This window comes from Eupeodes corollae, chromosome 3, assembly GCF_945859685.1.
Source record: "Eupeodes corollae chromosome 3, idEupCoro1.1, whole genome shotgun sequence".
In the NCBI taxonomy this organism is placed as follows: domain Eukaryota; kingdom Metazoa; phylum Arthropoda; class Insecta; order Diptera; family Syrphidae; genus Eupeodes; species Eupeodes corollae.
In genome coordinates this window covers 111121059-111148570 of record NC_079149.1, presented here as the reverse complement: position 1 = coordinate 111148570, position 27512 = coordinate 111121059, and the positions used below count along the sequence as shown (strand labels likewise).

Genomic DNA, 27512 nt, shown 5'->3' with positions numbered 1-27512 from the left:
AAACGGATGAAAATGAATTTCAGGACTATAATTTATATATTGAATACATTTCAATTTCATTTTGAGTGGAAGTGAAATGTAGAACCTAGTTTTATATTATTATTTCGGTATCGATTTAAGACTTACTCAATGGAGTATTTTTGAAAAATTGTCGTTTAAAGATTCTCCTACAAAGCTTGAAGTTTACATTTCCTCGTAGATGTCTTAAAATATTTTATTAAATTATCTTTTTTTTATTGATCTGGGTATATCTGTTATAAGCTTCATGTTAATCATCCTTCTTACCCATCGCTATAACATTGCATCCAGTTGCCCAACTAAAAACTTCTGGGCAGCACCCAATTCCACACTGCCGTCTAACACAAACTGTGCCATAAGTTTCTTACTTAACCATTGCTCTATTATACTCGTGTTTTGTTGGAAAATCTATCAATAGTATAGAAGGATTTTATACCAATAACAATATCCGCAGTATAAATACTATCGATAAAAGTTAAAGTAGAATCTTACTTCGGATGGGTTTTTGACATTTATACGAGTCTCGAATTGTTCTTATGTGAATTTGTTCTCAAATGTTGGTACGATTGATATTGCATTTGTATTTCAATGGCTGTGTTCGTTGACAAGTTGTGCATTTGGAATCATGTATTTTCCGTCGGGGAAAAAAGTCAATCTGTTACTGTTGATATTATTTTGTTTTGTTAATGAAAATTAACTAACTTGTCTTATTTTGCAAGAATAGTAAATTAAGTTTTGCTATCTTTCCACCAAAGGTTTATCTCAGTTTAGATTTAATAAATCTTTTTGCTGTTTCCAAAAGAAGATTTAAGAATGAGTAAGTTTGACAACACCCTCTAAAATGCAAATGGTGTTTCGATGTTACTTATGGAGTTCAACTGAAATAGTTTGATTCGTGTTAAACATTGAAGAACTGAATGGTTCAGCACAATATAAGAATATTCTACCTACTCCATGTGTAATTTTTTTAAAACAAAACTATAGTTTTTGTACACAAATATACAAGTAAACATCCTTAATACATTATCTGTAAAACCAACTCATCCACACAGGTTTTTCTTCACGAATTTTCTTGATTTTGATAGTCAACTATGAAAAATCAGCTTACACGATTTCACCCCGGGTCCGAATTGCTCCAGTTTTTTTTTTTTTTTTTGATAAATTATTCTGCCAAATATTCAATTGTATCAACTTTTTAATATAAAAATTGGACTACTGCGGATCGTTTTTTTTGGTACTATATATGGAATACCAAAAACACAGCTAATATAAGCCCAAATCTAGAAGTTATGATAGCACCTCTATCAAGGTAACACTTATCGGAGAGGAATTTTCTCCGATTTATCCGAAATGTACGAATATTTTTATCATTTTAGCCGTTTAGATGCGCAAATCAATTCTTCGAAACAAAATTTTGATAAACGTTGAAATTGTCAAAATCGTTCAATGATGCCTTCAAAAGTAAGTAGGGCTAATAACGCATGTAATTTCAGCGATGCTTGTTCAGATTTTCTCCGACAGCAAACACTTCATAAATAAATTCCGTATGCAAATTTTTACATTGATATAGTATATGGTGAGCGAAAGTTACAAAGAAAAGATTTGTAAGTTTTTTTATTAGTTGTTATTTCGTGACTTTGATTGAGATTACTCTTTAAGAAGTTTTCCTTTAGAGTTCTTGTAATTTTGTAATTTTTTTTTTCAATGAATAATTTGTATATGTTGTTTACCAATTAAACATTTTTGAAATAAAAAAAAATGTATGAAATCAAACTTCGTAGTATTTCATTTCTGCTTTGAACTGCATTAGAATGTTAGACTGATCTTGAAGCCATGCAATCGTTGACAAATTGTAAAATGTTAAATTAATATTTATTCTCCAAATCGGTAAGCAAGAACAATCGGTTACCACAATAGGGTTAAACGTTCCTAAATTTAAAAAGGCTTGACAGACTAAACATAAAAATGCTCCGTTGAATGAGCATTAGCACTTTTACTATTGCCAAAAATATTTGTAAGCTTGCATTTTTTTAAAGTTTTTATTTCAGTCTCAGCATTATAGAATCAGTTTCATATACTTTGATACTTACTGGCTCATTTATGAACTATGTACTTACATATTTATTTATATAAGACTTGTCCAGCCAATAAAATGGCTTTTGACAACTAAAACTCCCCAACTCAAAAGTCTTATAAGAATGTCATAAGCTCACAAAGGGTCCAGTGATAAAGTCCAAATTAAAAATTTTAGGATCAAAAATCTATACTTTGGTAGGCATTTCAAATCATAGAGGTGTGGAGTCTTGCACATTTTGGAAAACAAATCCAAAAACCAATACAAATTATAACTTCCCAAATATACAACCAGCAATAAAATAAAACATTTTAACTTTTTCAGTATTTCATAAATTCACTTTTTTTAATCATTTTACATCGATACATTTACAATAATTTCCTCATTATAATTATGTTACGACAAAAAAATAAAACATTACCATTTATACAATTACACATCAAATTAGAAAAAAAATATGTTTTTATTTTTATAATAATAATAATAATTAACTTATTTTATATCTAATGCAAATAAATATTATTCAACTCTTTACAATTTCTTTTTATTTTTTTTGTATGTTTTTTTTTTTATTTAAATAATTCCTATTCTATTTTTTTTCTCTTTAATTAACATTTAAATCACTAGCAAAATTGTTTATGTTTACAAAAAAAAATAAGATATGTATTTACAAAACAAAATAATTTATAATTCATTATTATCAAATAAGAAAATAATAAGAAAAAACTATAAAACTTCTCCTCTCATAAACTTTCAAATATTTATTTAAAAAACAAAAAAAAAACATAATTATTTCAGTCTTTATGAAGCTATCGTTCATCATCAATTTTCGTTGTTTTTTTATTGTTTTTTTTTTAAGTTTTAAATTATAATTTAGACATTTTTAAATACTAACAACTGGGGCAAAAAATTAATTGTTTTATTAATACTGCAAAAGAATTCCTATCTACTATATTTTTATTTTTACACGTACAATTAATTATTATTATATATAGAAATAAATAGATTTAAAGACAACAATTCTTTAATTTTTAATAATATTATAAAAGTGCTAGGCAGCAAGTCGATCTAAATTGGGCTTTGAGTGTCGTGGTATTATAATCTTTCAATTATTACAAAATAAATTTATTTTTTAAATAAAATTAAATAAATACTTAAATTAGAGTAATACAAAAATTATATGAAACAAAAAAAAATAATAGAATACTTGAATGGTATTTGCTCAGTTTTTCGAATTAATAAACAAAAACAGAAATAATAAACAATCAGCAGGGCATAATATTATGTGTGTGTGTGTGTATGTGCAAATATAATTTTTGTGCAATTTTTTAAGTGACAAATAAAAAGTTAACAAAAACTCCTAACACTGGCGTTTGCAAAACAAAAAATACAACAATCGCTTACAATTTTTGCTGTCCTAAGCAGCAAATAAGGAAACAATTTTTCAAAAAAAAAATAAAAAATATAAACAAAAACAAAAAAGAAATCGCCATGAAAGTTTCACACAAAATTAAAAAAAAAAAAAAAACATAAAGCAACCTATAAACACGTGTATATCGTCTTTTTCATCATACACTGTTTACACTTGACTTCACAACACCAATGGAATGTGCACGCACAACGCTCGATGACAACTACTTCATGCTTGCGATATCCTCTACCGCAACACATCAAATCACAGCCATCGACACCAATTGATGTGTCATTACATTGGCGCCCATGCGTCCCTTGGATGCCCATTCGGAGATTTCGTTCGCAGAAACTTGGCGATGGTTCCAAGTAAACCAAGTCCTTTGTGCCGGGTGGCTTATGTTCTGGATTGTGTGGTTTTAGTTGAAAGTGGTATCTGCAAAAAAGGAAAAAAAACAGTTTGTTAGTTGTTGTTGTTGATACTTTTTTTTAATTTGTTGTTAGGTTTTCAATCTAAGTTATGGAAGGTTTACCAATGGTAAAAAAAAAGATTGAGCGTTTTGAGAGTAAGTTGCGATTAAAAAAAAAATGAAGACGCGCCTTTAATACTTAGAAAACCATGTTTCATATACAAATTTTGAATCAAGGATTAGCAGTTAGCAGAGCTAAAGAAAATAAAGGTCTTCAGTTATTGATATGCCGAACTTCTGTCCAATATTTATAAAAATCGCAAATTTGTTAATTTTGCGAAAAATTTTATATTCGATTTTTCTACAAAGCAAAATTTTGCATAAAGTTGTACATATTTTGTCTAACTTATGTACTTAAGAGTTGCAACGAATTTTGAAAATAATAAAATTGCAAATTTTAATACTTGAAAGTCATTTTTGCAAAGTAGAAAAAATTATTTTGCGAATAAAATATTGTCTTCTTGATTTAATTGTTGTCTGAAATGCACTCTACCTTTGTTCCATAATTCTATAAGTTGATAAAAAGAAAACAGATAAGGTCTGATATCAAATGCACTGCACTAATTTTTCTTCTTGGTATTAAAATTGCGAACTTGCGATTTGGTACTTCTTTTCAATTAAACAATTACAAAAATATTAATTAATTTTTAAAATCGTTCGCAAAATTTGCAATCAATAATTTACCCAATACAAAATACGCTTTTCGTATTTTAGAGTCACTTAATTTTTAATTTCAACAAATTCACCAATTATACATGAACTGTAAACACGCTTAGATTCCCTTAAAATAATATTTTTAAAAATATTTCTGAAAGAAATTTTTACACATTGGTCAATATCGCTAAAGTTATAGTTTTCCTACCAACAAGACTCCTTTTTTAACTCCATTATAATTGCTCACTAAACAGATTAGAAAAGTCTTATCAGATCAGAGACTGGATTTCGCATTGTATTCAATACTTGTTAGAAATTTATAATCTTTTTCCATGTTCAAGGCAAATAAGAATTAAAAGGTTGAAGTGAAGAGTTTTTTCACTCAAAATTGTCAGTTTTTCTTATGGGAATTCTCTTAACATTTAATTTGAAAAATTCATTGAAGATTGCAATTTTTTCGTTTATATTAAGAATTTTTTAATTCCAAGTTTTCAAAATTCTTACAGAAATTAAATTCTTCAATCTCCTGTAATAAGAAAAATATTTGAATAGGTTTCTAACGAAAAATAAAGCTTAATAGCTTCAAGAGTTATCATGGAGACCTTTCACTTTTTCAATACCTTATCGTGGTTGAAGATTGCAAAATGTGAATTAGTCTTTCCCATCAATTATATATTAAAATGGAAACAATCAATTCTTGATGAACATTTCACAACATTTTCCAGCATTATAACCAACTTTTAAAGACTCATATATTGTATAGTAATAATTTAAAAAAAGTAATAATGCTTACCTATTATTTTTTTTGTTCAAACGATTTCTCGATTTAACCGAATTCCTCGATATGCTATTACCACTTGGCGGTAAGTTATTCGGATGATGTTTTATAGAATTCTCCAAATTATCCACATTGATGTTGTGTAAAGCATTCGCACTATTACTACTACCACTCACTGCATTACCACCACCAATGGTCATAGAACTACCACCGATGATGCTGCTGCTGCTACTGCTGCTGCTACCACTATTTAAGGCACTCGAACTTCCAATACCACTATTTAATGGACCAGCTGCATTGTTGATGATGCTACTGCTGCTAATGCCACTGCCACTACCACTGCTACTACTACTGCTGCTGCTGCTACTGCTGCGTAAGCTATTACTAAGCATAACACGTGATGCACCATCGAAACGATCCTTAAGATTATCGCCAATTACACGGAAGTTAGCCAAACGCATCCAACATGTCTTTACCGTACATGAGCCAGACATTCCATGGCATTTGCATTCTTGTCGCATTTCCGATTGAACATGCTGCAATGGACAAAAAAGAAAGACATAAATATAAACATAAGCTTGGATGAAGGTCAGTTACTATATAATTTTATATTGATAGAAATTGAATTGTAAAAAGAGGATTACACACAGGAGAAAAAAAAAACATAAAATCGGTTAACAATTTAATCGAAACAACAAAACCAAATGAAGTAAATAAAAAAAAAAAAAACAAGTTATAAACATTTTTATGGCTTAATGCCAGGGTTCTCAATTCGAACTCACTTTATCCGCCTACTCGTGCGCGGTGGTCTATCATCGAACACGATCAATTTAACGTCAAAACAAAAAAATCAAAAACAACAACAAAATATAAGCTGTGTGCAATGCGCACGCAAGCATGCGAACAAAAAAAAGGACTACGAAGACGACGCGATGCGACGCGGACGATGAGCGAACGCGATGTTCGCAATACATGACTAGGTACTAATTTATCCCCATAGATACAATTTAATCTCCTACGTCCATTAACGTTTATATTTTGTTGCATCCGTAAACGTTCGACGTTCGAGTATAAAAGTATGTTTGCGTTAAACTTCACTATGCAAATGGGGCAGAACGAAAATGAAAATAAAAATAAAATCGACCATCATGTTAATTAAAACAAGTTAACATACAACCAGTAACAAAAATAAAACAAAAATTAAATTAAAAGGTACAGAACGTACAATGCTTCTTCATCATAATTTATGAGTATTAAACAACTAATAGTAGTTAAAGGGTTTGATATTAAAAAGGGATTACATATCTAGGGATTTAGAGACGTGAATAGGTACTTCCAAGTTTTTTTTGAATAGATAGTTCAAAAATGTTGGAAAATATTGCGATTGTTTGATGCTTCACGGGATAGGCAAGTTATATTTGGAAAGAATAAAGAGGTTTTAACTATCCCTAAAATATCCTAGCACTGTGAAGCTTTACACAGGAGAGGACATTAGTTCAAAAAATTCAGTATTTATCATAGTTATTCTTAATAGCGTTCGTAGAGGCCATGAAACATTTTGTAATGAAAGAAAAACGCTGCAAGGTGCTTAGGATTTCTTCGACGGTGTAAGAAATTGTTCACCCCTTCTGAACTGGCAATAAATTACAAAGCCCTAAATCGTCCAACACTTGAATACAACTCACATATTTGGGCAGGTGTCCCTAAAACAAATTAAAGACTTTTAGATAGGATCCAAAAAAGAGCTTTGAAAATAATAGGCAACACCGAAAATTGTACATCACTAGAACATCGCCGTAATGTGCCATGCCTTTCGTTGTTTTGCAGATATTTTTACGAACAATGTTCTGTTGAATTAGTCAGTTGCATTCCCCCCTACCCCCCTTACACAATTGAGCCGTACTACTCGAACTTCCAGGAATGCTTCTCAGTCTACCCTCGAGCTCGATTTCGGACGTACTGTTAAGTAAAGAGATTATTTTTTTAACCACGCATTGAGAATGTTGAATGATTTACCCAACTCTGTTTTTCCCTTCTATTTCAATATTCAAAATTTTAAGACCAATGTGCAGCGGTATCTCCTCTCATATCCTTCTCTATTTGCCTAACACTCGCACTGTGTTGAAACCTAAACGTGTTAAGGGCATTAATATCCCCTTGAGTTCTTGTACATTATAAAAAAAAAACTCAACATGCCTATTTATACAAATATCTAATGCTTTCAGTTTCAAAATATTGGGTTCAATCCTTTGCATTCTCAAAATTAGCCCTTCGGAATAGGCTTAAAACTGTAGGTCCCCTTCATCACTGACACCATTACTCACAAAATGGTTGAGTAAGAGTTGTAAGTCACTAGGTCCTAGTTCTCAAAGGATTGTTATCGACAAAACTGCTATCAAAAAAGAATGGTCGACAAAAGTCAGTAATATTATTTGAAATTTGTATATTTCCCTAAGAGATGTTTTCGTAATAATAATGAACTATTTCTTTGACTGAATGAATAATTCATTAGTTAAATGTAATATTTTATCAATAAATTTACTTCATTAAAAAACAACGCAATGAATCATTGATAATTATTTCACAAGTGATGACAAATGGATATCCTGCTGAATCAAGTGATTAAAATCCATAAAGTTTCTAGCAATTGTTCATTTGACTTTTAAGAATAAATAAAATACACCAATCATAGCCTTTTTTTCATACAAAATATCTCGATCATAATAATTTTTCATTTATCTCGATAACAACTATGCCTACTCGTTCCTACACAAAAAATATACATATATATCTTTGAAATAATACAGCCTTATAGTTGTTGTTATACTTATGTTATTGTTCTATATAAATAAGTCTAAAGTAAAAGATCTACAGCAGCCAAAAAGCAGCAGCAAGCAGCATAGTCATTAATAACACAATTTTCATATAACATAAAACAACGTGTGTGGTTCGCAATCCATTGATCTTATACCACCATTTCAATCGATATCGTTATAGTTGCAACTTTCTCGTAAACTACAATAAAACGAACCGCGTACTTATACAATAACCCGCATGTACTGTACGTACCTTACCTACCATCTACCAAAGCCAGGATACATTATATCTCTTATATTTCTCCCCCACCAAAAAAGCTGAAAAACTCAATCTTTAATACCACATGCTGTGTATTGGTATAACAACAACAATAACATCAGCAACAACTTATACCAATGCTTCTCTTTTTACTCATAACTAAGCTATAAGAGCTCATACATTCGACTTTTTGTTAAAGTAAAGTATTGAAGTTTTAGTTTTTTTTTTTTCTTGCAATTTTATCTCCAACCAACGAAACCGTCTTAAATCTTCAATTGCATTATTTTTTTTGTAATGCAAGACTTGAATCGATAGACGCGATGGTGTGTAGCTAAAGTATAGAAGTTCGAATCAACAGTGTCTTGTAATGCAACTTTAAACATTTGCCTCTTGAATGAATCTCTCTCGATATCTTGCTGGCTGACGATTTATTTTTTTCTAAAGTTCCAATCTATAGATATGTATCTATATGAAGGTGGCTTTAGAGGTATGCCTTGTCGTCTATCTATCTATTCAAGCTGGCAATTGGTATAATACTAGGTTATACAAAGACACAGACTTTATAGACACAACTGCTCTGCCTCTGATACACACTTTTATAAGAGGCAACAAATGGTCAACAACAATATAACTTGGAAGAAAAAGTTCGTGTTCATAGTTAGGCTACCTTTAGTGCTCGCCATACCATATGGAATTAATATTACAACAACAAATTGTATAAAATGATATAAGAGTTAGGTTTAGATACAATTGAAGTGATGTATGTGTACAATATGTGAATGACATACAAAACATATTCATTTATTTTTATTCAGTGCAACATTTTTGGTGTATTAGTTGCAAGAAATATTTTTGATGATGTGTGAAAAAAAATTAAATAAATTGAAGTATTAACCTTTAAAAATTATTAAACATAGGCTTTTTTAGAAAATAAAATAAGTTTTCGTTTATAGAAAAACAAAACATAAAATTTTAAATGCCTCTGCTCAATTTTAAAAGGAAGATATTTGTTTTTCAGCCGCACATTAAGAATGTGGAATGTTTTACACCGTTTTCAACTATATTTTAATATGCAAAATCTTAAGATCAATGTACATCTGTGTCACCTCTAACATTCGTACTGTATTTAACATTATAAGCATGTCAAAACTTCTAAATCCAAGTTCGAAATTAAGTTAAAAATACATAAAATAAGGACTTACAGTGTTAAAGATTCAAAGTTCGAGTCTCAAGTAAAATCAGCGAACTTTAGAAGCAATTCGATGAAATATTTAGTATAGAAGATAATCCTCGGTGAAATGTTCATGTGAAATGGTTTCAACTTCAATTTTGAAACTTAACTAAGGATTAACTTTTATTTCGAACTCTAAAAAAAAAACAGCTCATATTGAGTTAAGACCTAACTTTTGAAGATTTGATAATTAATGATGACATTTTTTCTTAAAATTGAAGAAAAAAGTCAGGAAAATATCGACAGTCAAACTTTTTGAGAATTACACTAGAACTCCTTAAAATTCTGAGGAAGTAAACTAACAAACCGATTATTTACAATTTCTATCAAATTTGTCACATAAATCAATTAAATAAAGATTTTGTTAAAATACTTACAGCTCTTCCTGCTTCATTATTATGTAAATTCATTTTCTCCCTTAAATTTCTTCCACGTTCTCCAGCATCGACAAATTCACGTGAAAATTTAAATCCAAAACCAATATTATCAGAACAACCACCCCATTCCCAATCGCGTACACCCGCCACAGCACCAGCTTGATGATTTGCTTGTGGCAATCTAGATTGATGACTATAATCACAGGTGCACGATTCAATTGATCCTTCGCTGCATGCTCGTGCAATTGCATGTGTTACAGCGGCACTTGTAATAGCATAAATGAATCCTGTCTCACGACATCCTGAAAATATAAAAAATAGAAAAAAACTTTAAGTAAATGAATAAAAATATGAGAAGATACTTATTATAAATTGTTACATAGTTTAGGACGTGATGTTGATATTTTTTTGTTACTAGAAGAACTTGGAGCAAAGCCAATGATTTATAGAAAAAAATTGAAAATTGTATAAATTTGGGTTATTGAAGGTAGATCCATATAACTTTTTGAATAGTAAGAAAGGTTCGCAAAATAAGTGCATTTCTTTGAGTTTGTTAAATAAAAAATAGAGTTTTCCACAAAATATTAAAACAATATTAAAAAAGAGAAATCAAGTCCAAATAAATGTCATTAATCTTTTTTTAAGGTCTTACATTTTAAAATACTTGTCATGAATACAGAAAATTTTGATTGAATAAGAGTAAATTTTTAAAAAACATTTACCAAATTTTGAAAGCTTACAAAAAATCTCATTAGAATTTCGTAAATTTCAACATTGAAAATGTGGTTCTTTCACCATTAAAAATGATTATAAAAAGAATTGTTGAATTTTAAAAAGTTAACACATTTAAAATTCAACTAAACTACAACTCTACCATATCGACTATTATTCTTTTGTGTATTTTTTAATGACAAACAAAAAAATGAACAAGAAAAACAGAATTAACATTCCTAAGTGCGAGAAGATGATGTTATCTCCTTGATCTGACATTATACAATCTTTTATTTTACAATTTCAAGAAAAAAGCTGTGCATATACGCACAGCTCTATGAAGAACACTTAAGCTACACCATACCACATGCCACACACGCAGCTTTATATAATAATCATTTCTGTAAAAAAAAGACTACCTATCTACTATACGCACGGTTTACACTTGAAATGAGATGTTGAATAAATGATTAAGAAAAAAAGAAAATTAATTGTGAATAAGAAACGAAACAAAAATATAGATGAACATTTTTTCTTTTTGTTGTTTGAATCCATAACCTACAACAACATATAAATATAGGATTCATGACTTTGAGGTATCTTTTCATGAGGATGGAAACTATCTAAAGACCTTATAGTTTCTTCACAGCATCGCATAATCGTCTACATTTCAATATGATCTCGACTTCTCCCAAAAGACATACAAAGTCCAAAGAGAGTAATACGCAGTGAATAACAACTTAAGCCGATCAACAACATGATCATCATCATCATTAAATTATATTCGACCATGGAGGATTGTGGTACTTTTTTTTTTAAATACGCCAAATATAGTGGACAGTTTGACACCCTCTTTCTCACTCAATCTTAAAGATTTTGAGTGTATAGTGCATTTGAGTGTTTTTGTTTTTTGTTTTTGTTAAGCCACCAACGTTGTTTTGAATAAAAGCACTTGGAAATAGTTATGTGGTGTTGAATGGTGAATTGTTGGCTATTAAGATCTTCAAAATTTATATTTAACAATTTTGACATGAAGGAATTTGTAGGGTATGGAATTTGGTAATTATTTTGGGTAAATTTGTGTGACAAGTTCAAGATCAAATCTTCAAGTAAAGAATTTCGACAAGGTCGTACGAAAACTTGAATTTTGAAAATTAGCTTCTTTTAGATTTTGAAAAACAAAAACTTTGAATGAAGTTTTTTGAAAATTCTTATAAGTTTTATTATTTATATTTTACAGTGAAATATTTTTGACAGTTCATCATTCAAAACAAAGTTAATATACTTAATCATGTTAAAATGTATTAAATTACTTAAAATTCATTCTAAACAATTAGATTTTGGTAATCTACGAATGTTTTGAAACAAAATTCCACAAATTTCTCTATGAACTATGAAGCTGTAAGAATGTATGTCTGCATAAGAAAGGCATGTGCTCATTGTGTAATTTGTCTTTTAAACAAAAATCAATTTTCAAAACCACAACTATATGGACATAAACTCGTGCGTATATTTCACCAATCTGTCAAGTCATCTATATACCCTCATAAGTATAGTTTATTTTCATTTCAAACACACACAAAAAAAAAGTAAAACCCTGAACAAAACATATTCATTAAGATCCTAAACGAATCTCAAATTATTCACACCTCTAGGCGTGAAAAATTAACACTGCCCAGTTGCACAAAAACTAAAAACTATAAAAGGTATGTAGTGTTAACCACATGAAGTGTAGGAGGTTGTATCTTTTATTTTTCTATTATTAAGTCAAAAATTGACAGACAGGTTTATTATATTGTCGACTCAACGATGACAGATCAATTATTATTATTGTTCAAAACTTCACAAAAAAAACCATTGAATTTTTCCAAATTCGAAATGAAATATGAAGGTATATCTCAATTAACCCGAAAATATCCAGTTAAGTAGGTACCATTACCTTCCTCTACAGCTCCTCTAGTTCTCTCTATATCTATGCAGATAATTATAACAATAAAATGAAACACCCTGCTGCGCCCTGTATGTCCCATATACCTTGCATCTTATTGTTGTTATACAAACCCAATAGGTAGTGCTACTTATTGGCCGAAAAGTAGCAAAAATTCTCAATCTATCTTGGTCTACCTACTTTCAATCTTTTAGTCTTTTTCTTCTTTTTTTGTTTGAATATCGTATCCTGCTGGTATGGATGGGTTTTCATGCCTTAAAAGAATTTTCTCTTATTTTCCGAATATCTTTGTATATGTATATTTCATGGAAGACAATTTTGCACGCTTGGTTTATGATAATTTGTCTCAGTAGATTTTTTCACCTCCATGGTATACCTACTCGTACCTAGAGCTAAAGCCTTAAAGATAGACACTGAAGATGCTTATTTTCTAATTGGTAATGTACTGTGCATGTACCTTTACCTTTTAAGAAGACTTTAGCTGCTTCTTTATGCTTGAACAAATTAGACATGGAATTAAAGATAGATTGCACACACCTTGGAAAGATATAGAGCCTTCTTCACTACCTCGTCGTCGTTCGTTGTAGTCGTTGGTCGTAGTCATGATCTAGCGCAAAAGAGGATAGATGAGGAATTTTCATGCTTTAAGTTGGGAACAAAGTGTAAACAGTTTTTTTTTTTGTTTTTAGACCTACCAGACAGTTTGGGCAGTACCTTATTCTTGGCGTTGCAAAAGTGCCATAATTGACATGTTAAGCTGTTAGCTGTGTTCTTTTCTTTCTTATATTTGTTTTTTTTTTCAACATCAGGGTTAGGTCATCAGTACTTCATCATGATGTTCTGAAAAACTGACAATGATTATTGTGCAAAAGGACTAAAATAAACAAAAATTCAGTTCTCATCATGGATGTGTGACGAATAGGACAGACATCAGACGGTGTAACGGATGGATGGGTGAAATTCTTTGCTTCTTTGGTTTCGGACAATTAGAGTGATCCTTTAGCAAAATTTTGTTCTCTCATCATGTCCCATGATGGTTGAAGTTAAGATGAATTTCGACAACAACAAGACAAAACAAAAAACAACGTGTGTGTGACAAAAGAATGAATGGATAATCATAAGGACCCTAATATACTCGTATGTCAAACCTTCACCCATATATATTCTAAGGATATCATCATCATCCATTGAAATTGGATCGCATCATTATGACGCTATTATTATGTTATGTATGTTGTTTTTTATTCTTTTTTATAGAGGTTAAGATATACAAGGCTTTGTCCTTTATTAAGTGATTGTTGTTTATTTTTTTCTGCAAAATAAAAAAACCAACAAAAAACATTTACAATAATATCTTTTGTTAATCCTTTTTGCTTGCTCAACAATGAACATTTTTAAATCGTTCCTTAGGAAAACATAAGGATATCATGCGCACTTTAAAAAAGATTGGTACTTAATTGTGTATTCCTCAATTTTTGTTCCCATATCATGTCCTTTAATCACGCGGGTGCTTTTGCTTTTATAGAGGATTCGATTTTTGTTGAAGATTTAATTATGACATTTTAAAGAGAGAACTATATAATTATACGTACGCAATTGCATCCTCTCTGACACGCCCATTTTTGTATTCACAATCTAAAGTGAATGGTTCACAGTAATAATAATAAATTGAAGGCGGATATCCGTTTGGTGAAATCAAAGCAATTTTTTAAGGAAATTTGATATCAAATATTTAAAGGAATTGAAAAGAAGAAAAAACATGTTTTTAGAACATACGCCCACTGCTAGGTATTTTATGAGGGTCATGGTTGCCACTGATTATGCTTTTTTTAAGCATTGTAAGTACTAGCGAACCTGTGCTAGCGTTGCTTTTCTTAATTGGTAACGAAATTATAGAATTCTGAAATTTAAATCATGACTTTGTTTTACAGTCTTGAATAATTTTATATTTATATTAAAATAATAAAAATTAATATTTTAAACATTTTAAAAAAGAAATATTTTTACACTTATTTTTGGATATATTCTTTTAAATCTCAATCTCATTCTCTTGTTTCTACTAAAAAATGTACCAGTTCGTCTACAACCAAATAAAGGCTTTATCTTTGATACCTAAAAAGTATAGAAGAAGTTCACTTTATCGCGGGACCACTGTTAAGTAAGCAGAGTAAAGTACATCATTAACGTTTATAACTATGTAAATTATTTAACACTTTATATTAATTTAAGCCACTTCAAAACTCTTTTAAAGAAGAAAACTTAATCTTATTGGAATTTTAACACCGACTTAAATCAGAAGCAAAAAGAACACTATCAAATTTTCTTTCTATAAAAATAAATTCATCTAAATTCTAAGGAATTTTTGAAAAAAAGGTGGGTAACCGACTGCGATTGTGGAAATACATACCTTTAATCATTAGCGGCGGCGGCGGCGCAGTTGTGAGTTCCTCGTAATGATTATAGAAATATGTATTGTTTATACAAAATGTGGCGCAAGCGCAAAAACCACTTACGAAGAATTACGACATAGCCTTCCTGGGAGCTCAAATCTCTATCTCTAAGAATTCAAAATTCAGATAGTGGCTTATATTGCCTTCAAGGAAAAACTCAACACAAAAAAATAAGATTTGTTTGCCTACTTCGACTTCTAATGAAATAACGAATAAAAGATTGTGACCGCAAATTGTAAATATTTGTAAATATTGAGGGCGTGAGTCTTGTTATCAATCTCTTTATATTTGTTTCATTTTTGTTTAATTTGTTTCATTCCATTTTTTGTGTTTTTTATTTTGCGATGGAATTTTTCCCATGATTTGTTTCCTCTTTAAAATGATTATGAAGCAATAAAACACAAAACATCAAATATAGAAATACCATACAAACAAATATAATGGTTGGGGTTGCACTGCGCACAGCACATAGCAACCATCATCCCAAAACATCAAAATATTTTGTAAACATTAAAATTCATGTTAAATTAACAATTTTGTTGTTCTATTTTTTTTTATTTTGGTTTAATAGTCTCTGAGAATTTTTGTATTGGTATAAGGTAGGTACAAGGTACTTCAGTTCTTTTGTATATCTTGTCTTTATTTTTTTTAAGGTTTGGCATTTTTTTATAGCTATGGTTTATATATTTTCTTTTTTTTATTTTAAATTTTATTTTGTTTGTAAATGATGATGACAGTTCATTTGTCAGCAAGTCTTCACAAAGAAAAAAAATGAGGAAATTAAATGAATTTAGTGTTAGTTAAGTCAACGATCATATAAGTATTGTTGTTTGTCTTTTTGTGATTTTGTGTGTGTTTTTTATATTTTGGTGATTGATATCTGTCAAATTGGTAGTTGTGTGGTTAAATTTAAGTATTTAAACATTTTTTCAGGCACTAAATTTTTAGTGTTATGGAGGAAATGTAGAAAGATAATGGGGTTGGGGAATTTTAGTACCATTATTAACAAGTTTATTTTTGAGATTTATGACAGAAACTTGGGGATGGGTAAATTAAATCAAATGGAACCTTGTGATGGATTTATTATCATAATTTCAATATTCAATCATCAGAAGAATAACGACTTTAACTTGCTAAAAATCATCACAACGTCTGTCTCAAGATTTTCGTATTCTCCAAATAAAGTACAGAAAGCTCACGAAAGGATTTTTGTGTTTTTTGAAAATAATGATTTTGAAAGAAAAATCACACTCCTTGTGTGTTTAAAATAAATTCTCTTGAGTCCATTAAAATTCAAAGAAAAAATAATAATTATTCCAGAAATTCAATATCTTCTTATCCATGAGTCAAAAACTTTATGCAGAAATAATTATACCACCCAGTAGAACACTATCATAGATATTTTTGTATCTATTTTTGTATATCATTTCCAGTGTATAAATTCCATATCTTCAAAAGCAGTTTATCTTATTTAAGATTAATATCTCCATTATACAGATTAATTCTCTTACAAGAAATTTAATATCTCGTCGTAGTCCGCGTTGTGCATATGTCACCAAAGGCTATTCTAAAATAATTAACCTCATTTAACTATACTAAATAGCATGACATATTTTTTTCAACCCAAAAAAAAAAAAAACAAACATAAGTCTCTTCCTTTAGGGCACTGGAAATATCTCGTACCTTTTTACACAAAGCCAACAAAAATAAACTGAATCAAAGAAAGAGAAAATCCTTTAAAATTGAAAATAAGTTGTAAACGTGCGCACACGTGGGGTGCCCTTTTATCTTGAAAACCTGGCGACAGATACTGTTGTCGATCTCCATAGGGGTGCACACTGTACAGCACAGCATAACCGGAGAAGAAAAAAAAAGAAGAAGATGAACCCAAATGAAACTATATACGGATACAAGCGCGCACACGCTCTTGAGTTAATCAAAATTGTACCATCTTCATCATCATATTTTTTTTTGTTCTGTTGTATTTGGTTCTTGTAAATCTTTTCCCAAAGATGTGGCATGTGAATGAACGAACCAAGAATAAAAATCAAAATAAAAACAAAAAAAAGGGTTCAATGAATTCTTTGGTTTGCATATATGTGTAGCATATCCTCTCTCAGATACAGATACTTGGTATAGTATATGAAAATCCTTGAAACGCACTTAGTCCAATATAAATTTGTGCATACTTGGCGCAATATGAACAAATTAAAGTCCAAAGGAATGCGTTGCATTATGTAGTTGTGTTAAAAAATCATCAAAAATCAAAAACAACAACTTCAAACAATATAAAAAAAACTCTATAAGAATGCACCGTCCGTCCACACACAATAACACGATCTAAAAATGTCCCTGTAAGTTAGTTGGAACATTAATCACTTCCAACCATTTGCTGTGATATTGCTTTCATCCTTAATGCTCTTTAACGTCTTATCGCATCGATGCGGCCAATCTGGAGGCACAATATTGATGCTCGAAGGTCATTGATCAGTCTCTGATGATGATGATGATGATGATGATTACGATGATGATGATGATGATGCGGGGTTGACTTTGAATATGTGACTCTTGACCAGTGTATCGCTGTATATATACATTTTTTTTGTACATTTATATCAATGCCGTGATAGTAATTTGATATTTTCAGAATGTCCGTTGTTATTGTTGAAGTTGAAGTTGTATTCTGATGCGACGTATGCCTGGCGTTTTCCAGATGATATTTTTTTTTTTTTTTTTTTATTTTGTTGTTGTTGTTGTTTTTGTTGTTGGTTTCATCATCTTGTTGTTGAGATTGGTAGATACTTAAATATCTACCTCTAGTTTACCAGGAAGACACAAGTTATAAGATGGAAGTGGATTTTAAGGTAGCGTTTCTCATTTGCATTGTGTTCTCTATAGGTTACGTATGTTATCAACTTTTTTTATGGTTATGGATAGCTCCTGAATTAAAAGGGTAAGAGTGTTTTTTTGTTTTTTGGGTTTTATTTGGGATTAAGATATTTTTCAAATCTTAAATAATTGAATTTTCTGATAAGAACCAGTCAATTAAGTTTCGTCAAAAAAAGTATTATTTTCAGGTTTTGATAAAAGTGAGTTCTTTCTGATTGTCTGTGAAACAACTTAAGGTAGGATTGAGGTGATTCCAAAATGGATTAAATTGATTTGTTTATTTTATTTAGTTTTATTGGAATATTTGTTGACAAGCAGAACTTAAACTTTTATAGTTGTAAATCAAAATTATTGAAATTTTAATGATGAAAAGGTACGATTTTAATTTATTGTTGGAATTGGTAACATTGTTCAATTTTTTGGTTGAATGCTGATTTTAATTCATTAAAGATAGTATTCCAAAAAAAATAACAAATTTCAGGCTTATAGTTAAAAAAAGTTCGGACGTCAGCTCTTTTGTTTGAAACTAGTTCTTCCAAGGAAAATATTATTTTAAAGTCAATTTTAAGCAGAACAATTTTTATATTAAAATCAAAATGATTTTTAATTTTGCTTCGCATTTGATTAATTTCATTTAACTTGAATTTATTGTGTCAAATTTATTTTAATTAAATCAAAAAAAATTAATTTTTGTAATTTTAGTGCGTTTTTAGTTGTTTTATTTTGTTTTCAATTTAATTCTATTCTTAGCTGTGTAGCTTATTTATTTTGTTTTATTTACTCTTTGGGTCATAAAAATATAACAGTTTAAATCTTTTAAGATTCCCATTTTATTTATCACAAATATACAAATCATTCAAAACAATCTACTTCCGTATCATTTATAAAATGTAACAAAATACAACATGAATAGGCAAAGGTACTTAAAAAATAAAAGAAGAAAAAAAAATAAAGTAAACAAACAAAAAGTATTAACTTACCTCGATCGACAATTTTTCCAAATAAATTTTTCCCTCTTAAAAAATTTGTTGTCGAACAATTCCATCGACGATTTCTAAATTGATGTTGACATTCGGATATAGCTAAATTTGCACCTTTTACCAATGCAGCAAATACACCAGGATTTTCACGTACCAAACGTCTTTGCTTGCGACGTAATCTTGCATGAAATGCTGGATCTACATATAACATACCAGAATTCAATGGTGATATATTATTTGGTTCTCCTACTTTTGCAATGCCCCTAAAAATACAAAAAAAAAAAATAAAAACAATGTTAAGTATGGAAAATACAGAGAGAGGATAATACTTGTAACATAAAGTAGAAGAAAAAAATAAATATATTATTGGGTTTTTTGATTAGCATCTATAAATATAATGTGTTTTTTTCTTTCACGCTTATATGGTTATGAAAAGATGAATTGTTTGTGCAATCTGTTAAGGTTTTTCTGTACATGCATAAAATGAACTGTACCACACGCACTCGACATACGTTGACGGGAATATTATGTTCCCAGGGAAGAATTTAAAGGAAATAACAACAACAAAATGACAACAAAACAAACAAACAAGCAAACACAATGACATCAACATCACACATGGTGGGATTTTCTATTTTTTGAACTTATTTTGCTAGCATCAAGTGTTGTGAGCGGAATTTGTATTTTCCTTCTAAGATTGAATATCATCTGGTTGGAATAAGGACGAATTTAAATCTTAACTCGCGTCTCTTGGTTTCTCCCAATTTTGCAAATAAAATACATCAAAATCAACATCAATCACAAGTTCATTAAAATAAAAGTTCGAATCTCAGCTCTTTCGTTCTATTCAAAATAATTTCTTTCTTAAATTTACCAAGTTTGTACTTCAACTCTTTCGTTTTAAGTTGAATTCTTTAGATTAACTCTTATTTTTTCGTGAAATTCATGTGCAACTGGAGGTGGTGGTAAGAAAATTGTATCTCAATGTATCGATTTTCCCGTCGGCTATGCACCTCCTCCAAACACAATTCCCATACGTTCTCAGTCGTAATATATATATATTTTTTTATGGCATTCTATTTTTTATTATTTTTATTGATTCAACAAATAAAATCTACCGATAGACAAACAATATCAATTGACCTACTGTCATTTTTTGTCATCATGGCAGCAGTGGCGGCGGCAGTGGTTGTCGCGAGTGGCGTCGCGTCAATGTGTTCGCGCTCTCGTCAAATATGTCATTGTATTGTATATTTTATTGATTTTCATTATCAACGACAAGCAATCATTATTATACATTCTCATACATATATCTTATTGATCGTATATCGTGTCTTATGTTATGTTGTTTTTTTTTTTATTTGTTGCTTCTTAACTGTATAACTTGTGCACATTTTTACAACTATATATGGCATCTAACTATGTGATATGTGTATCTTCACGCATATATTACCATTTTATTATTTTTACCAATAAGATAAATGATTGAATGAAATGTTAAAAAAAAAGAATGTACTCAACACATGTGTGTCACCTCACTATCGGTGACAAATTAAATTAAACACAGAAAAAAAAGTAACATTTTTGCATTAATTTCATGTCATTTTATTATTAAACCGATCAACGACTATGGGAGGTATGACGTTTTCTTATTTATTTTTCTATAAAACGTGTTCAAGTCTCTGTGTAAATATTATGATGCATGAGTGTTGTGTCGTTGTACATTAACTCGTCACTTAGTCTACACCAACAGCAGTAGCACCTTATGGCAGTAAGAGAAGTATGGCTTCTATTTTGATGGATTCAACCAAAGTTGCAACTTTTCAAAAGAATGATTCAACTTAATGGAGTTTGATAAAAATGTGCTTCATAGAATAGAAAATAAAATTAAAACCTTAATGAATATTGCCCGTTTAATAAAAATCTAACCATTTAGTTCTTGTAAAATAAATGCGTCGTAAATTATTTTGTGGGCATTTAGTCTCAATTAGAATTTGTCCAATTGTAATTCTTTCCTAAAATGGAGGTAGATTAATATTAATAGAAAGTGGTTTCATAAGACAATCTTTAGTAAAATGTCCATTGATTGATTAATGATTCAATACTTTTCCTAGATCTGTTTCTAACAGTCGTGTTTGCTGTCAATGGCAATCATATATAATGGTATCTACTTTTCCCTTTGGACCATCATGTTATTCCCCCTAGAGACACCATAAGTTACTCGAACTTGGGCGCTTAGCAAGTCTTGTCATTCATATCTTTCTTTCTATTGCATTTAATTCTTTGAAAAACTTCTTACTACAAAAATATATTATATATTTATTACGTGCGATTACTTTGATTTAAAAGTTTATGCCGATCGTGTAATAGTTGTGCGACTTCTGCTCATTGAATGCAAAATTACTACCAACAGCAATACGATGTATCTGCAGTGCATAATATGCACTCCACTGACTGCACACATGCACGTCGCTATTCAATGAAAACCAAAAAAAGATTGTCTATCCAAGATATCATAATATATGAACACACCTAATTCCAACACGTCCGTTTGTCGTTCGTAGTTCGTCCGTCGTCGTTGTTCTGGGACAACCCAACTAAACGTACTCTTGATCGCCTTATGTTTGTATGAAGTTCTTTTCTGTGACTTACAGTCTTTTATTTAATAGTTTACTAAGAGCACATGACCTGAACTCTCTATGAGTTGCAAAAAAAAAACAACCAAAAGATGCTGTGAATGACTTTGATTTAGAGCTATTCTCTGGTTATGATTGCGCGACTTGAAAAATACGTGAGTCCTTTTTTAAAAGTTCACTAAAAGTCTGTTTTAAACAAACGTAAAACATATATACAAAAATTTAAAACAAAAAAGGAAGAAAATTTATAAAGACAAAACGTGTGTAAGCAGTGTTGAACGAGCATTGCAATCATAACTATGTGACAAGCATTACTTTATTTTTTTTTGTTTTGTTGATGGTTAAGTCTTTGATTTTGTGCAAAAGATACAACAACCACGCAAAAGTAACAAGTCTGTCAAAAAAAAGGATGCTCCTATCACATCAGATGCAAGAAGAGTTGAGTTTCTTTTTTGTTCCTCAAACCAACAGAAAGAGAAAAATTAACTTTTTTTTTTGAATTCCGTCAGAAAAGCGAAAGATCATCAAAATGCATTACGAGTACGCGATGAGAACCAATTTGTTTGTTGTTTTTGTTGTTGTTATTGTCTTTTGTCCTTAATTTTGTTTTGTTTTTGTATTTCTTTTAAGTATCTCTCTTTATATTGAAGACCAAAGACCATATAAACAACCTTTAAAGTTGTTTAAGTTTGTTTTACAGGTAGGTATTTTTCTTTGACAATTTTTTTTTTATTTTGTGTTGTATTTTAAGGAATTTTTTGAATTGACTTTGGTATTTTTTAGTTGTTTGTTTATTTTTTGCGAATGGCCTTTTTTATATGTAAACATTTTCGATTATAATTTTTAGATTTTGGTAAAAAAAGTGCGATGAGCAATGAAATTGTCACACCAAATGATCATAAAGAATTGTATCACGTACTCATACGCTTGTCATTTTTGTTTGCTTTAACTTAACTTTGTTTTAAGATCTGTTTGTTTTTATTTATTTTCTCTCTTCTTAACAGTGATTTCGTTTATTGGATTTTTTTAGCAAATGAATTGGATTTGTTTTGTGTGTGTTTTTATATTTAATTTTTGGGATGGATTTCGAAGTTTTCTGGTGATAAAAATGATGTATGAACATTGTATTATTTTTCTTTTTCAATTTGTTAGTATCTTTTGAGAATAAGTAATTGAAAAAGCAAAGTTTTTTTATTAGATTTATATATTTTGGTAATTTTTAAAATTAATTTTAAAATTATGTCTACTTTTTTGAGAACATAAAAGTTTATTTGAAAAAAAAAAACAGTCTTTTTTATTAAATCTTTCGAAATAAAGTCTTTTAAAAAACTCTTATTGTTTTTGAGAAATTGACAGTCGAACTTTAATAAAAAATGTGAATTCTTCTGTTAAAAAAAAATTTAAAAAAATGTCAGTAAACTACGAAACTTATTTTTTCTAACAAAGAAATACTTCATTTTGATAAAACAAAAAAAAATGTTGGCACAATATTTGCTGAGTATTTAAATGTTGTTTAGGCATAATGTTATGTGTTATTCAACCCAAAGAAATTAATTAATTATTCACATATTTTTTTTAATTTATGATGTTATTAAAATGTAATAAACAATAGTTTCTCAACGGTTTTAAATATTTATCATAAACTACAGACAAATTCAAACCAATTTAAACTTGAAGATTATGAAACTTTGAAAAGCTATAATCTACTAATTTTCATAAATAAATAAAAATTACTCAACTTGAATTTAAAAGTTTTCCAAAATATGACAAGATATAAAATAGGGTCAGCAAAAATTAAAAAATCAAATAAATGAAAATTTATAATATTAACTTTCGTACTTTGGAATAAATCGAAGTCCTATATGGTCATAAAAGGGTAAAGAATAGTTAAACATGTATTTTACGTTTATACAGGATTAAAAACATGTAATTTTCTAGTCGAATAAATGTTGCTAATTAAATAAAAGTTAAAATGAAAACGCGCCGCCGCCGGCTGCTTTCTCTAGTACGCAACATTTTAGGAATTTGACCCATAACTTTGTAGAAAAATGTTTTTTAAATGTATCTTACGTATTTTGTAAGGTACTCAAAATTGACTGAACCAATTTTGGTTAAGTAATTTACTGTACATAACTTTTTTTTGTATAGATAAATAAAATTTGTATCGATAATAAACTAAATTCATTACAAAAAGTTCAATATTAAATAAAAAAATTAAATGGCATACAATAGAAGCTATGATAAAGTTAAGAAAAATATTTTATTTAAGTAATAGTTAAATTTTCAAGAAATTCAATTCAAGTTAAAAATATATTAATTCTATAATTATGTTTAACTTGGAACCTCATTAAAAATGCACTTCTCAAACATTAATTAAAATTCTTTTTAATTAATGTTTAAAAAGCAATATATTGTTAAATAGGTGTAATTCAAAGCCTAATTTATTAAATCAATGATTATTGGAATCGTTAAATCATTGAATTAGTTTGTTTATCAGAATTTAAGGTTTAAAAGATTACTTTATTTGAATTTGATTACCAAACAGTCATTTAATTAGAACGTTTGAAATTTTGCATTTTGGGAGCTATTGGCATTCAAAAATTCACTTAAAATCTTAGCTTAAGTTATTTAACTTCAAATAAGCTAATAAAACATTTTTATAGAAATTTCTTAACAAATAATTTCTATTTGTAGTCTTTTTGTCTGCTTAGAAAAAAGTATTGAATGAAAAGAAAAATATGTCGGTGGTTAAATTTATTTATTTATACCGAGGTTAAAAAAAGTTAAGTTTTAACATTAAATTTGTATCTTAAAAATATTTACAAATATCTCAATTCGTCAAAAATAAAAGAATTTGATACAAATGAAAGCTTTTAAAATCTCAATAAACTCAATTTTCACGTGAATTCAAATTCATTCTTTTTCTTGCAGATTTACAATAATCAAAATTAACTTTTATTTAAAGGATTACTGTTTGAGTCTTTAAGTTTTCTGAAATTTCATGATTCGCCAAGCTTAACAACTAAGCTTCTGGATTATACCAAAACTACCATGAATAAACATGTTTCTTAGACATTTTGTCAGCAAAATTTTTCCATCCAAACTTATTCAAGTTAGTACAACTTTCCATACTAATCAGAAAGTTAAAAAACGAAACACATTCAAACATAAGAAGAAACAAAAAATAAACATACCACCACATTGATCCTCGACCTCGTCCTGGTTTTGATTTACTTTCTGTGTCTGATGATGAACTCGATGAAAGTGCAAATAAGCACATAAAAATGTATATTGACAAATCCATGATTGATTATATTTTATTTATATTTGATTTCGTTTAATTGAAAGTCCTTAATTATTATCACTTTACTAAACGCGCTCAAACGGAAATTCCTTATGACACCACAAGAATTATATTAACGACAATGTTAGGAACATAAATATCAATATCAATGTTTGATGACAGATTGTGTATTTTTTATTTGTATTTAATTAATAAAATAAACACACTTGTTTTAACTCACAACATTTATTAATTTCACGATCAATTAACACTCAATTTATATTAAAAGAAAAAAATCAAAAAATCTTTTAAGAAGCGTGGGCTTTGTACGGATATAGTATTTCACTCTGTTAATTATTTCGCACGACTATACAAATTCGATCAGCGCAGGTATAAAACAAAAATTATAGCAAATCAAAGATCACAAAAACAACAATGTTGATAGATATTTTAGACCAAAAACGTGATCAAGCTCAAGCTCAAGCTGAAGCAAAAACACAAAACTCTACAACACCAGAATCAATCTAGGAATCTCATAACATTAGCATATTCATAAGTTTGTTTGGGATAAAAATGATGTCGATGATGATGATGATGATGGTAATCAAACACAATATACTTAAGTTGTTCACAACGTTGTCATCGCGACGACAGCTCATTTGATGATGACAATATCATTATAAACTACTAATTGGCTTTTGATTAAACTGACTCAATTCAGCGAGAGAGTAGAGAAGTCGTGGATTGTTGTGTATTGGATTAATCGCTGGCTGATTAATGAATTAGCAGTGTAGTCGTCGAATTGAATTGAATTAGATTCGATACGATTTGATTTGATTTAAGATGTTGAGATGGTTGCGCAAAAATGATCCGGAAAGTGAAAGGTAGTATATAAGATTGATGATTGTTGACTTGTAGTTTCGTTGACTTGATGACCGTATATGACGAACACAATACAAGACCAGACAAGACAGCACAACACACGACGAAGACACGACGCACGTAACTAATTAAACAACAACTTGGTATGCGTTAAAAGTGCGCTATCTATGGTGAAGAAAGAAAGAAGCTGAATGCTGCGTATTTCGTATACTCGTATCTCGTAGATGCACCGCACCGCAACGACAACTGAGAACTGTAACTGACTGACTGATCTTAGAGAGGTGATAATGAGACACCGAGTGAGGTAGAGGTTTAGTTCAGCAACCGTTCCGAGCCCGAAATCCCAATCGAAACTGTAACACATTCACTATGGATGGATAGGTAGGTTAGGTAGGTAGCTAAGGTATGGTAAGGTAAGGTATATGGAACACCGTCGATAACGACGGACAACGACAAGAAGAAGATGATGGTATATGGTGAGACGGTACCACACACGTATCTTCTGCGATGATGGACAGATAAAAGAGCGAGATGAAGAGAGTATAGTTGTTCTTAGGTAAAAGGTATAAAGATACCTTAGGTATATTGGTATTTTATAAAGTTGCCAATGGTGGTCTTATATATATTCTTATATTATATGATGACGATGATTTCCCGCCGACAACGACAACTTTTATGTTCTAATGGCAATAATAATAATTACTACAATATATTGTTACCCGGTTCAGTGCTAGTGCTTAACTGAAATTCATTTATCTGTTTGTTGTACTTCACTTTGCCGCTAGTTCGCTAACAGCTACAGCACAAGCACCAGCACCACGCCACCGATACAACTCTGGCTTTTAGCTCTTACCTTGCCTACCTTTACCTTTTTGCCTACAATTCTCTCTCTTTTACTCTCCCTTCACCCACTAAATTCCTCTCTCTTTCTCTCTCACTCACTCTGCCGTCACACTCTTGTGATATGAGCCGTGGATTTTGTTGATATTGTTTAAGTGGTATTGGTGTTAAAAGGTGAGCATAGGGTAAATGGTTTCATTGAGAAAAAAAAACTAAAACAGAAAAACAAAAACAAAAATGAAGAAAAGTTGTTAATGAAAATCCATCCTCTTCCCGCACACGTAAAATTTGTGTTGCTGTTGGAGTAGACAGCGAACATAACCCCCACACACACATAAATCCACTCAAACCTTCACACATACACACACACACTCTAAGTCTGAGTACCTAGTGTAGTAGATAAGTGAGTTCTCTCTATATTCTCTCATTTCACTGATCGTGCAACCAACCAGAGAAGCGATCGTGTTTGAACACAATCGTGCAGGTTCATTCCGGCTTCTTCCATTCAAATTTTTGCGCCCCAAAGAAACGTGCTTAATGATGATGGATCAAAAGACTATTTTCCCTTGGATCTTGGATCCTTACAGAAAAAAAGAGAGATATGTAATTTTATTATTTTTCTTTTTTTCTGGTGCCCAGTTCCCACAAGTCCCACGCCACGATCACTCCAGAAAAGGGGCGTGGTCAATGAAAATCCAATAGAATTGCTATGTGTTGGATATGAATTCACTTCACCACAGCCATGTATACAATACAATTTTCGGAGTAGGTAAGTATTTATTTTTCGGAGTAAATTCTTTTATTTC

The 27512-nt window shown here is 29.9% G+C and overlaps 1 protein-coding gene across 1 annotated transcript; it reads right to left on the bottom strand.

Annotated features, from left to right (window-relative positions):
• Positions 1–2725: 2725 nt before the first annotated feature.
• On the bottom strand, positions 2726–27159 carry LOC129950953 (protein Wnt-1). The gene is made up of 5 exons (XM_056062921.1): positions 24896–27159; positions 19066–19328; positions 10088–10389; positions 5420–5940; positions 2726–3938 (listed from the first exon to the last, which is right to left on the bottom strand). Exons 1-5 carry the CDS (start codon positions 25003–25005, stop codon positions 3632–3634), a joined length of 1503 nt encoding a protein of 500 aa, XP_055918896.1. The 5' UTR covers positions 25006–27159; the 3' UTR covers positions 2726–3631.
• Between the last annotated feature and the right edge of the window lie 353 nt (positions 27160–27512).

Bases quoted from the DNA above. Each gene is read 5' to 3' on its own strand.
- LOC129950953 (XM_056062921.1), bottom strand. From the start codon at position 25,005: ATGGATTTGTCAATATACATTTTTATGTGCTTATTTGCACTTTCATCG. The intron at 19,329-24,895 runs GTATGTTTATTT...TTGTATTTTTAG, and splicing joins GGTCGAGGATCAATGTGGTG to GGGCATTGCAAAAGTAGGAG. The intron at 3,939-5,419 runs GTAAGCATTATT...CCTTTTTTGCAG, and splicing joins TTGAACAAAAAAAATAATAG to ATACCACTTTCAACTAAAAC.